General features: G+C 37.9%; 1 protein-coding gene across 1 annotated transcript; it reads left to right on the forward strand.

The window, feature by feature from the left end:
• Positions 1 to 8,280: 8,280 nt before the first annotated feature.
• Positions 8,281 to 10,031, forward strand: LOC148959285 (uncharacterized). The gene is made up of 5 exons (XM_089110672.1): positions 8,281 to 8,359; positions 8,518 to 8,582; positions 8,752 to 8,961; positions 9,115 to 9,487; positions 9,915 to 10,031. The coding sequence occupies exons 2-4, from the start codon at positions 8,531 to 8,533 to the stop codon at positions 9,474 to 9,476; spliced, it is 624 nt and encodes a 207-aa protein (XP_088966798.1). The 5' UTR covers positions 8,281 to 8,359; positions 8,518 to 8,530; the 3' UTR covers positions 9,477 to 9,487; positions 9,915 to 10,031.
• Positions 10,032 to 16,852: the final 6,821 nt, after the last annotated feature.

The raw sequence follows: 16,852 nt of genomic DNA on the forward strand, positions 1-16,852 counted from the left end.
TAAAATTTCATGCCAACAAGCCAATCGAATTGGTTGATTTTCACATAACTTCTAAGCTCTTGTCTTTTTCAATATTCAATCGTTTCCCGATTTTTGCTTCGGGTAAATAAGTTTCTAATAGCGATTCTCTAATAAAAAATGAGTGTAGTTAGGATCTTTCCCTCTTCCAAGTTGTCACAGGCTTTCCTTTCATGCTTTGTGCACCTTCTACATTTCACTCAGTAGCTGCATACTCAAAATTTACACCAGATTAATGACAATCGTTCTCCATCTCCATCATCTCAATACATGGCCCAACCATCTCAAATTTCTTGTCTCTCAAGTTAAAAAATGTTTCCCTTTAACCCTAATCTTTAACAAATGCGTGTCATAATCTAAATATGTAAATCATCAAAAGTTTTCGCCTAAATTTTACAGCGTAAAGCAGTCCTGTAACAAACTTAATTTAAAAAAAGAGGTTTAAAAATGTTGATTACTTTTTTTATTTTTGCCTGACTGCATTTTGAAAGCCCAAGGGCAATAGAATTTATCATTTTCCTATATAAATCATCAAAGTCTCCAAATTTTTGGTCACCATCAGGGGCGTCATTTCATACCCATCTCACTGCAACACATATTACAATATATCAAATTCAAATGTTCAGCGCGCGATATAACTGCAGAAATATATATTATTTTCTATGTTAAAAGTTTGATATACCACTACAGCCACACTATACCAATAAAATCGTACAGACATACAGAAGGGCGCCGGAACCATTGCCCTAGTGGTGCGGGGCAGCACGGGGGCAGCAAAGTGCCCTTTTCAAGAAATTGGTCTCCGAGCAATATTAATGCATATAAATATTTTGAATGCTAATAAAAACTAGGTTTCAAGCATCTTTTGATGCCTACAGGCACAGTGGGCACGTAGCCTTGTTCCAAACTTCAGTTTAACTGCCCCTTTGCAGCGCACCGAGTTGTCTTCTTGCCAACTGCATAACCAAAAGGTGCCCTTGAATTGCTTAGGTGCTATTCGAAATGACCAAAGGGGTGACCTTTTGGGATGATTATTTAAAAAGTTTCTTTTCCACTGCTTTTAAAAACACCAAAACACAAGCTCACAACCAGTGGCGAAGCTGACCAAGAACGGGTGGACCTGCACAACGGGGGTGTGGGGGCGTAGCCCCCAGGAAAATCACGTGAAGCCACGACCTAGACACCCTTGGAAAAGGGAAAAACGCCCTTCAGGACATGTTGAAATCAAGATTGCAGTGAAACATTTTTTACTGCCACATTTTGGAAAGAAGGGGATGAGGGTTAGGATCCTTTCAAGTTCCTCCTGTCTTACATTGAAGAAGTCAAAAGCGCATCACAAAAATTCTTTCTAAAATAAGTAATATTTGAAAATGTTTTCGTTGATTGAAATTTTTTAGATCATTGACTAAAAAGAAATTGCTCGTACAAATAGGCATATACAGTTGTAACTCATACTTGAAACATAATTGATTCAAATTATTTGAAAAAGTAGAAATATTTTGTCACAACATGGATGGGTCTGATGCACGGTAGATTGTGCCTTGAATCAATTTGTTTTGATGTGAGAGGAGACCCCTGAAATTTTGCCAGTAGAATACAATCTGATTCACAGAGTACAAAAATATAACCGTATGATACTCTTTCAGGTTATTTTATCTAAAGAATAAAGAGAGATATTTCATATTCAATGAATAGCAACACAAGCGATTTATGGTATGTGTTGTGGAAATAGTTGATTGGCAAAAAACAAAAGTCAAGATATTTGGATTTCTTAAGACTTTCTGCTTTATAGAAGGTATTTACAGATATTCCCTAGTATATTGACAATGTTTATAATTGGGTGGCTAAGAATTTTCAGAGACCGCCCCACAAAATTAAACTTGGGAGCTAACAAACAAGTTTAATGACGTAGAAGGGCCCACCATGGTTGGGTCCGACAAGAAAGAAAATTTTTGAAATTTTACCTTCTAGAAAGGCTAAAAAAGCATCCACAAACTAAATTTAATAAAATACTAGATCGCCCAGGATAGAAATTCGATGTTTCGCAGAAAAACACAGATCATTGTTCATTGGGCGAAATGGTGGAGGGGAAGAATCGTGCTTAAACTCTAGTGACCATGTTTACTCATCAAAAAATGAGTATGTTGTAATGATACAGAAAGACAAATGGCAGAAATATACGTAAATAAGTTAATGAATAGGTCAAATAAAATAACAGTTTGGGGTCATCCATATAGTATGTACGCAGTTTGAGAGCCACTTTTTGACCCTCCCTCCCCCCTTGTATGCACATGTACACTTTTTACATACCCCCCTTTTGCGTACACTGCGTATGCTTATATCTTTTTTTGCCTCCCCTCCCTCCAGTTTCGAGGTATAATACAAATAATTGAGAGTTTCCAGGGGAATTCAGGGAATTGTCCCTACTGACCATTCCTTGTTATAATATATGTTAATACAGTTGTCTAATTTATGTTAACATGTGAAGTACATCGAAGCAGATTCATTAACATTGAACTTGTTGTATTTAGCTTTCTAAAAGGCAAAGCCTTTCACATAGTTTTTATTGGAAGTTCATCAAACAGAGCAGATTTTAGGTAGGATGAAAATATGCAACAAGCTTCCCATTAAAATCTCTGCCATATGAACAATGAACGAGCAAGCTTGCAAGGCTCAAATTTCACGTTTAGGAATTTCTTAAGCGTACGTACTAAATATCCATTACACCCCCTCTCCCCTTGTATGCAAGCGTACGATTTCTGATCGACTCCACCTCCTCCCCCTGAGTGCGTATGTACTTTATGTATGACCCCTTTGCTCTCTTTTTATTTCATGGTCTGTTTAAAAAAACGGTAGAAAATGGTAAAAAACAGCAAGAAATGTTTATCTTGTAAAAAAGATGAAAACCACTCTGCTTACAAAAATATCGGCCATCACCAATAGTCAACTTGCACTTGACACAATGACTTAGTGACTTAGGTTTGTTGCAATAACAGACAAAACGTAGTTTCGTTCTAACCCAGCTGCCAGGGATTTCTTTCATTCAAGGAAAATGATGATAATTTCTCAAAAAATTGTTTTGCTCCAGATTTTTTTTGGGGGGGTCCAGTCCCCTCGTCCCCTTGGGATTTACGGCCCTGCTGACTTAAACAGTAAATAGGACTGACACAGCGGCGGAAATTCAGGCTTTCATTTGGATTTTCTTCCATTTTAAAGGACCTCTCCAGCCAAAATTTGCAATTGCATTTTATTGGCTAATCTAAAGGAGTTGAGCTTGCTGATCACGAATTCGTGATTTGTTTTTCGATATTTTTTACATTATGTGAGATATAAGCTCTTGCATTTCGATAATTGAATTAACCGACAAAAATATTTCGGTCTGGTGACACTGTGACGCAATTTTGACGTCACTGTGCATTTCGTTGGTCTCGCCTCAAACCGAATCGAACGACGGCGATTCGCAAATTGAACACTGCAATCAGGGGCGAAACTACCGGGGGGGTGTGGGGGGGTGTGACACCCCCCCAATCCAAAAAATTGTCGATTTCGCAGGGCAATCGAAGATTTCGCAGGGCGCCAAGAAAAGCTTTATTGCCACGCAGAAATGCCACCTCTGAAGTTCGTAAAGAGCCGTTTAGGAATTTTGAAATGGAAATATCGTATTTGTTATGAACCTCTCTTCCTGACATTGCATTTTAGAGAACGGAACAGGTATGTAAGGAAAAGCTCCGTTATTTGCAAAGCAAAAGCATTTCTTACCGAAAGTCATAGCCAATGGTACCCTGGGTACCAGAGCCGCAAAAATTAAAATTAAAAAATTATGAGAGTGAGAGCTTCTCTCTTTGGTCAAGATAGGAATTTTTTATCATTTTTTCTATTATCTTTTAACAGTGCATGAACTTAAAAACATAATAAATCGTTAAGATACCGATTTTGTTTCATCTAATTGCTAACTTTTTCACATATATTTTTATTATTTTTCATTTTCAGTATATTTGCATTAATTCAGTAAATCATTTTCTGTATCATTGCAATGTTTTAATTTTGGATGTTTAAACATGGCCTTCTTGATACAAGAAACTGCACATTTCTGTTCAGGAAAAAAAAATTCTCCCAATCAAAACAACATCTTCCTCTGTCATTCACAACTACGTGGAATCTGAAACGAACGGTTGCCGTTTCTTTCCTTTCCCAACGTCTAACACTAGAGTTTTAGCATGACATCCCCCTCCCGTTTTTTCCCAATTAACAATAATATTTTCAATAAACAATCAATTCTTTTAGCACAATAGTATTTTGCTAAATTTTTGTCTGAAAGATGCTTTTTAGCCCTTTTTAAAAGGTATAATTTCAAAAAATTTCTTCACGTCGGACCCAACCATGGTGGGTCCTCCTACCTCACTAAACTCGACTCTTAGCCCCACTGGGTTAAATTTCGTTGCGCTGTCTACATCATGTACCCACTTCCCCCCACCCCCCCCCCATTAGCTGTTTATTAGCTTAATTTTGCAAACCAACATTAAATGAAGTGAATATAAAAAACAATTTACGCTCGCGTAGAGAAATAGAAATTTCATAGGCAATGAAGTTTCAAGTTTGTTTTTTTTGCTTAGAAGTTTGTCCTTGGTAAAGACACTGGTAAAGTTTTCACTAGTAACCTATAGACAAACCGTTGCTACGAGGTCTGCAGGGCACCACTCAGTTTTGCAGGGCAGAAACCCTTTTCACCCCCCCAAAACTATTGGCCAAGTTACGCCCCTGACTGCAATTGTTGGTACTCTCAGTTCTGTTCCACCGGCTTTTAGTTTGAGCATTTCAGATATCAATTCTGAAGCCTTTAGTTGTTCATCGTTTCTGGAAAACAACTTGAAGTGTCAATTTCGATTAATTATACGCGAGGGAAGAGCCGGAACAGGAAGCCATAGCTTTGTTGGTCTACACAGGTGATCAAAACAAAGTCGTCACACAGCATGGACACATTCCGACCCACAGTCTTAGAATGATTGTACTTTTCGATCCTAAAAAGCTCCTGCTGTAGATTTAGATGCAGTTATCAACGCGTGACCATGACTCCTTCACGCTTCGGTGGAAGCAGGGCCGTCGCTAAGCAGAGGGGTGCCAGTCACCAATTTGCCGACAAATAAGGCGTGGCCTAAGATATTTCAATGTGGGGTGTGGCATTTTGACGCAATTGATTTTGTTTATCAAAGAGGATGTTCTCGTTAGTCAAACATCGCTTCAATTTTCGAGTGGCTGTGGGTACTTAGGTTTCGAAGGCCTTAAAACAAAACCGAAAGACGAGGTCCGCACCCCCCCCCCCCGCTAGCTGGGGAGCGTCCTACTACATAGCGACGGCCCTGGGTGGAAGGTATACGAAATTCATGGCGAACGAGAGCCGCACACTGTGACGTCAGAATGTCACCAAACTGATTCGGCTTTTGTCGTTTTTTTCTCGGAAAGGTGCAACTTTAAAGCCTTATAACGTCTAAACTAATTGGAATTTTGCAAAAACAACGACTTTGCCGTAATACACGCATCAGATGCTAACTTTTTAGTCCAAGTAACGTAGCTTACCAAAACCCTTATTTCCAATTCGCAAAAAGTACCTTTCGGTGTTCTTGGTAGAAGCCAGGGGCGGCTCGGAGTGAAAATAAGTAGGTAATCAACTTTCTAGCTACGCCCTTTTTCAAAAGGGAAACGCCCATATTTTGCCTATGATATAAACATACCCACACCCTTCCTTCTGAAGTAGTATTTCATAACACTCATAACAAAGTATGCAAGCGTTTAAGCATTTTCTATGATATTAAAGCCAATAACATTAGTGTGAATATATACTAGAACATGATACAAGAAAGTTCAAATAGAATTGAAAGCAAATTGAGAATCAAATACCTAATTCAAATATATTTAAAAAACCAGATTAAAAAACTATAAAAACTTCACTTTGCAGAAATTAAAAATCTTTATCTATTAAGAACCTAAAAGTTAGTATTCACAAAAAAAATGCACATTTTTCACCCTGATATTATGTCCTGATCATTATGAGCTACAAATCTTGTGCACACAAAAAGAAATCACCAAACATTTGTGATGAAGCCTATGGTCACATCACAATGCCAATATTTACTGGCTGTATTTTGACATTTATAGTTATGAAATTTGCTATAGTCTTTTGAATTGAACAGTAGGCTTTTAGCTTTTAAGTACGCATAATCTCTCTGGTGATTTATACCTTTATTTTGAAACTACATGCATATCAAAATGTAAAGATTTTTTGTTACAGGCTGACTTTTTTAATGCAGGTCTACAACTTGAAACAGCCAATCTTATTTCCTTGAAAATCTTTCAAAGCGACGTCGGTTGATTGTTTTAAAACGGCTGACAACGTTGTCTTTAAAAGAAGGTCTAGCTGCAAGCAACTTCAGCATTCGATTTTCCACTTGAAGAAAAACTAGATTTTCCTTTCTGGTTTGGAGCATCTTCGATCTTAAAGCAGAAACCACACGCTTCATTCTGCTGAAAACTCTCTCACAGTGAACACTCGTAAGTGGTATTGTTACGGCAAGCTCCAGCAACTTTACCACTTGTGGAAGGGCGTCAGAAAGGTCAGCACTCTTGATTACAAAAAGAAGATCTTGAATGGTTGGCATGCCTTTCTTTACCAATTCAATCTCCAGGTTGCCGCCTTCTTCAACTTCGAACAGATCTCGCTCTTCTACATCTTCTGTGTCACTTGCGGCATCTGCACCAACTTCCACCTCTTTTCGAGCACGTTTTCTTCGTCGAGCTTGCTTTTGCGCCGCCAAAGCATCACGCTCGCGTACCAACTTTTTCAGCAAAATAGCAATCTCGTTATTGTTGTACAATACGTTCAGATTATATTCTGTAGCTGTCGTATCATCCACGGCAAATGGGTAATGTTTCCGAAGCTCCTCGATCAGCAGTCTTTGCTCCCGCACAGTTGCTTCTTTTCTCTCATTAAATTTGCTTGGATGCACTAAATTCATCCATTGGAATTTTGAGAGGTTTGCAAATCGCCAATCGAGTTGCTCCGTAAACGTTGCAACAATTTCTTTGCCGAGTTTTGTAAGAGTTGACCTCCAGCTCTCCTGTGATCCATCATTTCCTTGCTCCATTGCTCTCCATCCTCCCCTATTGCGAACGGTAGGAAGCTCAGGATCAGTAAGTAGAGTATCTTCCCAAACTCCATCAAAATTGAAATTTGCCAAGACTCCTTTAAAATCATTTATCATTGAGGTCAGCTGTATGGCATCCAGGGTCGTTCGCATATCTTCCTGTACGTCTTGAGCAAAAACACAAACTCGACTTGCTGCATCTGTGTCCCTATTGCAGCAAGCTATTAAATTTGCTTTATTCTTTAACTTTAAAGATATCTGTAATACAAAACTGATGTTTTCTCTTTTGGATCCATTCATACCTTTTTCTCATTGCTCTTAAAACGTAAAATGTCCCGATCTTGATCACTGCAATGAGCTACTTTCTTGTAAGAGGCGCCATGTTGGTTGTTTGAATGTAAAAAGAGTTAATCGATGCAGTGGAAACTGCCATCAGAAAAGTGAATTTATTCGCGATATTCCTGTTGGTCGTCCTTATGCTGATAATCGTGGCGCGATTGTCACGATTAACCGTCGTTTCTAAAAGACTGAACACTCTAAGAACAATCTGAACACTCCAAGAACACCCTAAGAACTAGCCATAAAATCCCTATTAAGCGGCTGAACACCCTTCAAAAGATATTAAAATCGGCATATCATTCGAAAAATAATTTGTTCAATAAATCCAAATTAATTTTGGGGCAGGAAAGGGCCTGATAAGTCTAATGCTGTTGGTGTTGTTACAACCAACTGATGTTTTGCGCATTAGCGCTAGCGGATGGACAGAGCAATTGTTTAGAGGACAATAGGTTATCGTATTTTTACATCAGTCATTACGCAAAACATCAGTAGACACAAATAAACAACTCTATTGAAAAGACTCCTATTCTAAAAAGATAATCCAAATGACGCTCATTTTGGCTCGGAGGCAGGAAGCTTTTGTTAGAATTCAAAACTTCTTCCTCCATCAAGATTCTTTTCTCGCTCCGTTGAACTCGATATTAAAATATTCTTTTGTCAATTTTACTTGCCATACCATACAGTGATTGTGATTTCTCCTCGCCCTCGCATCCCCTATTCAAATAACGCAGTTAGGGAATTCTTTTCATTCAATTTCAAATATTGCCTTAATTAGGGAGATAATGAATCTATTCGTTTCCAAACTTCCAATAAATTGGGGCTGCACGATTGGTTTTCTTACAGCATCTAGGGCGTCGTCTGAGGTAAGAGCAATTTTTTTTCTGACATTAAATGTTTGACCGCTTTAGGCCGATTCCTGATGGTTAATCCATCAGACAAATATTGAATTTCTTTTCGATGATTTTTTGTGTGTTGCGCTTTAATTCCAATCCATGATTGAAGATTCTTTGATTTCATTCAGGAAAGCTGAAAAAATGAAGATTTTTGCCGTACTTCTTCTTCTTGGGATCTTGGTCGGCGCGTTTGGTAAGCAATTTGCTGAATAATGTCTGATATTCTAGATGATATTTGCAAATTTAAATTTCTAGGTATCCACGAACTTCTTAGACAGTTTCTGGGAAAACGTCGTTTGTAATCGTTTCAAGCTGGTCTTTCATAAAGTAAGGCAAGATGTGAATTATTCTCTGTTTTGCAGCTGAGCCGGTACACCCGGATGAGGACTCCGGAGAGGGTTTAGACCTGTTAGCCGAAGAAGGAGATGCCCCCGATGAGGATGAGACGGTTGGCGAGGATCCCATAAGTGAAGAGGACACTGAGAACGAAGATGAAGAAGGTGATCCAGAAGAAGACCCTAAGTCTTTTGAGTCTGACGTTGTCGAAGATTCAGAGCTAGCTGACGAACAAGGTGAGACTATTGCCCCTTTGCGAGAAAAACATGTAAAGCAAAACCATGGTAGCCGCTATTTCCACACGTACATCTGCCATGACAAACTTATTCCAGTGTTACATGGATAGCAAAGGTCGCTTTTTTTAAATTTCCTTTATGGTTGTTTTTCAGAGGATCCACGCAGAAGACTAGGATTTTTATGTTCCTTGCGCCGTAAACATGTTTGCTACTATTACCGCAGATGGTTCCGTTGGTACAAGCGATGCTCGTGTTCTCGCTGTCCACGTCATCATTATAGAAAGTGTGATAAAAAGGTCAGAAGGTGCCATGGACGAGTCTGTTCCTACAAGTCAAGTTGTTCCTGCAAACGACGAATTATATATTGCAAGCGATTCTACGTCTGTAGAAAACGCAAATTTTGCTTTAAGGGCAAATGTGTTACTGTCCGAAAATGTCCTTGCAAGTGTCACAAAGGCTTCATTCGCCGGTGCATTTTTCACAAAATTTGCTACTGCTCACGATTCAAGGGTTGATCAATTTACAGGTATGAAGTAAATCCCCTTTTAATGTTTTCTACTTTTTTTATGTCTAACTGGTAAAGATGGATTTGACATACTAAGACTCTCGAGCGTTGAGTCTGACCTATTCTAAGCGATACGTTTGACAAAAAGCAACCTTTCCCTTAACAGAGTGCAAATGTATATATGAAATGATTTACACAGATTCTGCAATGTCAGTTGCATTGAACTGACGACTTGCACGTTGTGAGCAAATATGATGGAAGTTTATAGAACGTTTTTTTATATTCAGTGATCTCCTAAATTAAGTCGTTTAATTAACTAAATTAACACTTCCTCGATTTTAAATGCAACGGATCATTCTGTTAACGCACGGTTGACGAAATGAACATAGCACCATTATTTCAGGAAGAAATTCATACCTTCACTAACACTTTCTTTTCTTCTTCTTAGTTTCTGGCACCAGATGCTTGCATTGATGTAGCGATCAGGAGTTTGCTGAACACTTTTTGTAGCTTTATTTACGCATCGTTTTACTCTTTATATTCGAACAAAGTGAATGAACAGTAATTTGACGCCTATTTCTATTGTTGCATATCTTCATTAGGAAACTTAGCCCTGCCTCAATAGTTACCTGATTAATGTTGGCGGGTTCTTAAATCATTCAGGGGTCGGGGATGTGATGGTGAGCAAATGTCTTCATACTTTTAGCCATATCACCCGGACGAGTTAAAGCTCTCACTGCCCTGAAAATTGCAATTCATTGTGCAACACAGTGCCCTGACGTCAGTTTTAACACCATTTGTTTCAATTTTCCTCGAAGTGGTGATAAATGAATTTCAGTTGTTATATAGAATGACGGTTTCGTGTATGGATAACGTTGCCACATGGTGCGAAGTATTAGGGTGTACGAACGTGTACGGAGAGGTCAAATTCTTACTGAGAAAAACATGGACGGGTATCCACTCGTTTTTTATTAGAAACTCTCTATAAGAAACGATTAATAGGCATTGTAGCCCAAAGTTTCCCAAAGAATTAAGTGAACTAGAGAAGTTGACGTCGACCTATGTTTCTTAGAAAAATGTTTGTAATTCAATTACGGTCGTTTATAAGCTTTATCAAACCCTGTACTTGAAAGTTATATTCTCCATTACAATATGTTCATACAATCTTACATTTTAAACTACCTTTGTTTTCATAAAGCTGTTTTTTTCATACGAAAGAGATGAAAAGTTGGATTTGCATGTTTCACTTAAGCTTCTCAAACCTAAGTTATTGTTTTTTCTATCGTATCGACCAAACTCCAATCAAGGTTTCACAGGCCTTTTTTGGAAAGGTGCATAAATTAAGTATGATTTAGCAAAATAATATAATGATTGGGTACACAAGGAAGGGATTGCCTCACTCCGTAAATTTATAGAATTCTTCCAAATACTGCCTATTTAAATAATAAAATGTGTTCCTTTAGCTCATGATGCGGGAGGATTATGTTAAAACCAAAATTTAGGGTATTTCTTGCAAAAAATCTTTTTGAAAAAAGATCAAAATTTTTGAGAAGTTTCCAAAGCATTATTGAATTAAACAATTTTATAGCTTAAAGGAGAACTGACACGCAAAAATAAGTTGGGCTAAAACGGTAGTTTGTGACAAGCAAATTCCGGGATCGAAAAAAATTTTTAAATCACAGTTACCGTTTTTGAAATACAGGCGTTTTAAGTTGAGAAACGACAATTGTTCCGACAACTTGAGACTCGAGGCGAAAATCGTCACGAGTGGGCGATCATCTTTGACGTCACAAGTGACATGTTCTCAGCACGTATTGTGTTTCTCTATAGAAACCTTTAAGAAGATGCTGCGGACAAATGTTTATTTTGTGCTATTTAAAGGAGCTAATTTTGCATTTTTCACACATAATTGACTTTTTCAATGGTTCGGGACTCTGAATCCGAGTTTTATTACACTGATTTCGAAACAAATGGAAAATTTCAGCCGTCTGAGTTTTTGCTACCAACCAGCGCTGCCGCTTGGGCAGACAGTCGTTCCATGGCTCAACAGTGACGATATTATGAACAAAGAACAGACTGGAAGTACAAACTGATATAGAGTTTCTTTTAAAAACATTGCTATTGCTACAATCTAAATGGGATCAGGTATCGTAAAACAAGAATTTCATTTCAGATTGAGGGGTCTTTGTCCAGACTGCTTTGTCTGTATGGCCTAATTCGCTGAAATGCCTATGATGCCCTAAACGGAACTGCAAGTTATTCACTATCAATATAGCATTCTATGATTGTTTTTCCATGTTTCAAACTCGTTAACTGTATCGTGGTATTAAATAGTAAAGGCGGGTTGAAAGTCTCACTTGTGCGGATTATATGCCATTTTCACCGGGTGTGAAGGTTGAAAAATCTGGATCTACGAAATAGGCTCTTAGCTCTTAGTCACAGAACTTGATTTCTTAGTCGAAGAAAATGATTTTTAGTTGTCATAGGAATATCAACTGGCGCAGTATCTTCTTTTGCAAACAATTTTGACTTGGGTCTTTTTCAAGACTAGGTTATTTCCTAGTATCTCAACCTCTGTTAAAATACGATAATCAAGTTCAGTGAAATTATTATTTAGTCACACTCGCAGCTCCCGTCAACCAAGGTTTTTTCTTGAATTCATATTTCTGCACCCAAAGCAGGTTGCAGGATCGCTTTTACCGCCGTCTCCACTGGATTTCGTTTGTCTTTTGGCTATTGCTTCACCCCCCCCCCTCCCCCATGTTGCGATTTCATTAGTAATTATAAAAGTAAAAACTTGGAAGAAACGGTATCAGTTTTCAAACAAAGTCGACTCCTTTTTTCACAAGCTTAGAGGTTCTTTCAATGTTTCAAAGCATGCTGGTTCGAAGATATCATGGCAAAAAAATAAATTTTATGTGGATATTGGCGTCCTAGCAGACATGTAGCTAAGATTTTCTAGCTTTTTTATACTTATAAATGAAATGCCTGACAATTTTTTGTCTTTTCACCGCGGACTATTTTCAATAAAACACGAAACTTCATTTGTACTTTCACCGTTGCGGTGAAAGCCTTTACAACGGCATTGTTAACATGTCACTTGTGACGTCAACCGAGAATTTTAACAACTCCTGGCGATAATCTTGTTTCCGCTTCGGGAAATTCCCGAGTCCTGGCTGTGACGTAATTGACGGATAAAAGTGCAAATATCAGAAAAACGGTAAATCTTAGAAGAAAACTTTTTCCAGATTTGAAGTCAGCGACAAATTTTGCATAGAATAAGCTAAAGTTATTTTTGCGTGTCAGTTCTCCTTTAATGTGCCTTTTAGAGACCTTTTGTATTAGATTAACCGTTTGTTGGAAAGAACCGTTTTTAATGTAATAATTTTAAAAATGTAATAATTATAACCGCTGTAAAATGAAAGCAAGGGCTATCTCGGCCTATATCGACATTTAGCAGAGATTTGCCCCGGCGTGTTCAATTTCATTGTTCAGTGTTGTACCCGAGCTCATCCGAGAGATCTAATAGAGATCCTTTCCTCCAACTTATATCTGAACTTTTCATACCCTTTGCTCTGGGACATTATACTAAATGATAATAAACTTTATACAAAAAACAAAGTGAACAGGAGCTCCTGCTCTGCCACAATATGATTCTGTCACACTCTTGTCTAAAATTGTACTGATTAGGCCCCTTTATTTCAAAATGCTGAAAATATTTATATGATTCTTATTGTGCAGGTTTATAGGCTTTTCTAGAATGGCAAAAAGTGTAAAATGAACACTTGGTGAAGAAAACTGCCAACATTTCTGTTATAGGTTGTAAATGACCTTATACATGCAAAAGTCTTTTGTTCCAAATTTTGCATTGAATCAAATTGAAGTGGTGCTTTTCTAAAGAATCTTTGGGTTTCAAAATATGTTACACACTTTTTAATAAGAATATTGAGGCTCGAGAGTAATTTTGAAAAAATGCCAGACTCAAGCTTCATCAAGTCTTGAATTTTCACTTTCATGCTACATACATGTTCTAAAATACACTTATCCGCTCTGTGATTAATTAACTCGGTAATTACATTTTGTATTTCAATACCCAATTTATTGTTTTTGTCGTTTATTATCCCTGCTTTGTCGGAAAACTGATCTGTGGATAAAAAGGAGAGGTGAAACGAGCCTTTTCTTGAAATAAATATGAAATAAATAGCTTACCAAGTTAGAAAATAAAAAATATCCCTAAGCAAGATGAAACACCAAGAAAATGAACAAAAATGATTCCCAGTGAAGTAAACTTTCCAAAATTGCAAAAGAGTAAACTTTTCAAATATTTTCTAACCTACTTTTCCAATAAAGGTTTCGAGGGCTATAGCCCCTGCTAGCCAAATGGCCGCGCGTTTCCTGGGATGGGGCAAATAAAAAAGGCATCCAAACACACTTTCATGGACCGCAGAGCGGCGGGCTGCAGGGGCATTACCCCCCAAACTTTTTGCCAAAAATGCAGAATATTACGACAAGAACCATCAGTAAAGCCTCTTTTTATTCGGTTTAACTCCCCCCACTGTTTTAAAACCTCACTTTCTTAACCGCTTCGGGATGCATCAGTTTAATTCATACCACGCTCATAAGGACAATCAGACATAGCCGTAATTCAATCTAAGGTTTACAAATGCACTTTTCTTTTTAGGCATATGTTCAGTGGCAAAGCTAGCCAAAAATAGTTGGTCCTGCTGTATGGACAGGGCCACGCCCTTATTCAATAGGAAACGCCCATGAACAAAAATTCTTTTTTGCAGATGAATTTTTTCTTAAATTCAGTAAATAGCAAATTTTAAACTCATGTCTATCTTTCGAAAAACAAACCAATACTTGAAGGCGTGCTTGTAGGGGCAAGTTCACATATTCTGCAGAACAATTATTCTGCAGCTTATAAAGAGAGGTACACTTGAATATGTGTTATGTTATCATCGAAAACAACTTCATTAGCCAAACCATTAGACGAGTAAACAATTCAGGCAGAAAAATACATTTTCATGCTAGCAGTTCAGCGTTCGGCTCATCGGTATTCAACATAGAAATCAGTCACACAACACTAGTCACTCGTTAATTTCTTACAAATACAAATTCCGCTGAAATTGGTTTATACTCCAACTGCAAAATTTCAATCACAGAACAGTAAAATCAATTATGCTTTCATCGTCCTTTTTTTTATATTCTCACAAAATTTTTACAATACAGACAACTACAAGACGATGCCATAGGGAGCATGGAAATACAATAGGTGAGCAAAAGTATTGCACCATCCCCCACAATATGGCCGCACCGCCGCGAACTTTTTATAGTAAAGCGAGATTCAAATAGCTAAAGCAAACTAAATAAAAGTTTTAAGATGACGGTTTGGGTGGGAAATCATGGGAAATTTATAAAGGTAGAGAAATGAAAATGAAAAATGCAAATATATGTATATCGTTTGTTTCTTGTTATTTTTAAGCTATATCGAACACTGCGAAAACATAAAAACTGAGCTATGGCGCTAGGAGTACCTGTAATATATTTGCAACAAAAAAGGTTTATCTTTGCACAAACCTGTAAGATTTCAGTAAGGCGAACTTGGAAATACTTACTTCTTGCTTGGTTGCCCAAATCTGTTAATTTTTCTGACTCGTATTAAAGTATTTCTCAAAAGCTTTGGTCGCACGTTTTTCGTCCTGAAAAAGGCCTAATTTTGGATACCATTTCGTAACATGTTGCAACAGAATACAATTGATAAAACATGTAAGTAGCCTTTAACTCCATGGCTTCCAGCCAATTGCGATGTTGTTTAGGGAACAAATATTACAGCAATATGTTCAAAACAGCATTTCATCTCCTCGTTGAATGGAAATACCAAAATTTCTGCAATAAACTGTCGTGAAGAGTAACCCGCCAGTGTTAAAAAAACCCTCCTTAAAGAACGTCTATAAAAGTGTCACTTACTGCTAAATTCAAGGCCAATAATGATCTTCTGGGATCTCAAACACCTAAATGTGATCTTGCCAATGTTTTCTTAAAGTTACCTGGTGCAAAAGGTTTTGATTGAATTTAGTAAATTTTTGTTGTTTTTTGTAAGCACTTACTGAGCAGGATTGTTTGATCTCTGGGTCGAGTTTTTCCCATTCAGATAAACAATTTGGATAAAAACTAGATTTAAATTCTCGCGTTCAGTTCTCGGTTCTCGCGTATTTGCCCTACTGAAGCCTGTCTGCGAAGAATGTAGCCTGATATCTGAAGTTGGGGTAAAGGGCTTCTAGTGTAGTCTGGTGTCAAGTTGTTGATTACCGTAAATCCTTGAATTGCCCCCCCCCCTCGAAAAAGCCCCCCTCTCGAATAAGCCCCCACCCTAGAAGTACAAATTGTCAATAAGCCTCCCTTCGAATAAGCCCCCACTGCTACCGTAAATTCTCAAATTGGACCCCTCAATTTGATGATTTTTGCCATCTGAGGTCGCCTATGGCGTTTCATTGAATTACCACAACAAATTCATACTTTTTGTAGTAATTAATTAAATGCTCATAAATAAATTTCTACTAAAATAAAAGAGGTATTTTGAAAATGTCTTCTTAATGTCAACAATGTTTCTAAAAGCCCCCCCCCCCCCTTCGTATAAGCCTCCCTCTAATAAGCACCCATCCAAAAATATCAAAAATAAATAAGCCCCCAGAGGGCTAATTCGAGGGTTTATGGTATTTTAAAGAAAGAAACAAGGCGTCTACTCCATCGTCGGATGTCTAGCGCTTCCCATCCGAGTTAATCAAAAATTTTGGCGCGATGTGCCCTTCCAGGCCCCAGTTATTGCTAATGCGGCAGAGTATTGAATGGACTCGAGTTTTTCCATCGAATTTGTCAATGTAACAGTTTAGCTACAATCATGAGTATTTTGTGGAATGTGATATATTACGTCACCAAAATCCAGATGGGGACGGACATAAAGTTTATACATTTCGTTGAGCGTATATCGCGGTATGTAGGAAAGGAATCTCAACATCCCTATACCTTGTTTACATTTAGAAATAATTGACTGAAAGTGACTAGCGAATGATAGTTTAGAATCAAGTATGATACAAGGTGTTTGTGCTCGTCAAAATATCATCGTCATTGTCCAGGCAGTGGCAGATTTAAGGGGAGGGTGCAACTAGGGGCAGTTGAAGCAAGTCTGGCGCCCTCGTCGAGTTGAAGCAAGTCTGGCACCCCTCATTTGGAAATTCTGCGCCCCTTTTGAAGAATGAGAATCAGGTGAAAAAGATTCTGAGACCGATAGATTAATTTGCTTCAAGGATTACCTCAAAGTTTTGTTGTTTATTCGGAAAATGGATTTAAAATTGTTGTATACAGCGAACTCTGGTCATCTGTAGC

Source organism: Rhopilema esculentum, chromosome 10 (assembly GCF_057945365.1).
Source record: "Rhopilema esculentum isolate cy_ngs chromosome 10, ASM5794536v1, whole genome shotgun sequence".
Lineage (NCBI taxonomy): Eukaryota > Metazoa > Cnidaria > Scyphozoa > Rhizostomeae > Rhizostomatidae > Rhopilema > Rhopilema esculentum.

What these genes read in the sequence shown, in the direction of transcription:
- LOC148959285 (XM_089110672.1), top strand. Translation starts at nt 8,531, where the DNA reads ATGAAGATTTTTGCCGTACTTCTTCTTCTTGGGATCTTGGTCGGCGCG. An exon ending in GATCTTGGTCGGCGCGTTTG is followed by an intron (nt 8,583 to 8,751) that starts GTAAGCAATTTG and finishes TCTGTTTTGCAG; the next exon opens with CTGAGCCGGTACACCCGGAT. An exon ending in AGAGCTAGCTGACGAACAAG is followed by an intron (nt 8,962 to 9,114) that starts GTGAGACTATTG and finishes GTTGTTTTTCAG; the next exon opens with AGGATCCACGCAGAAGACTA.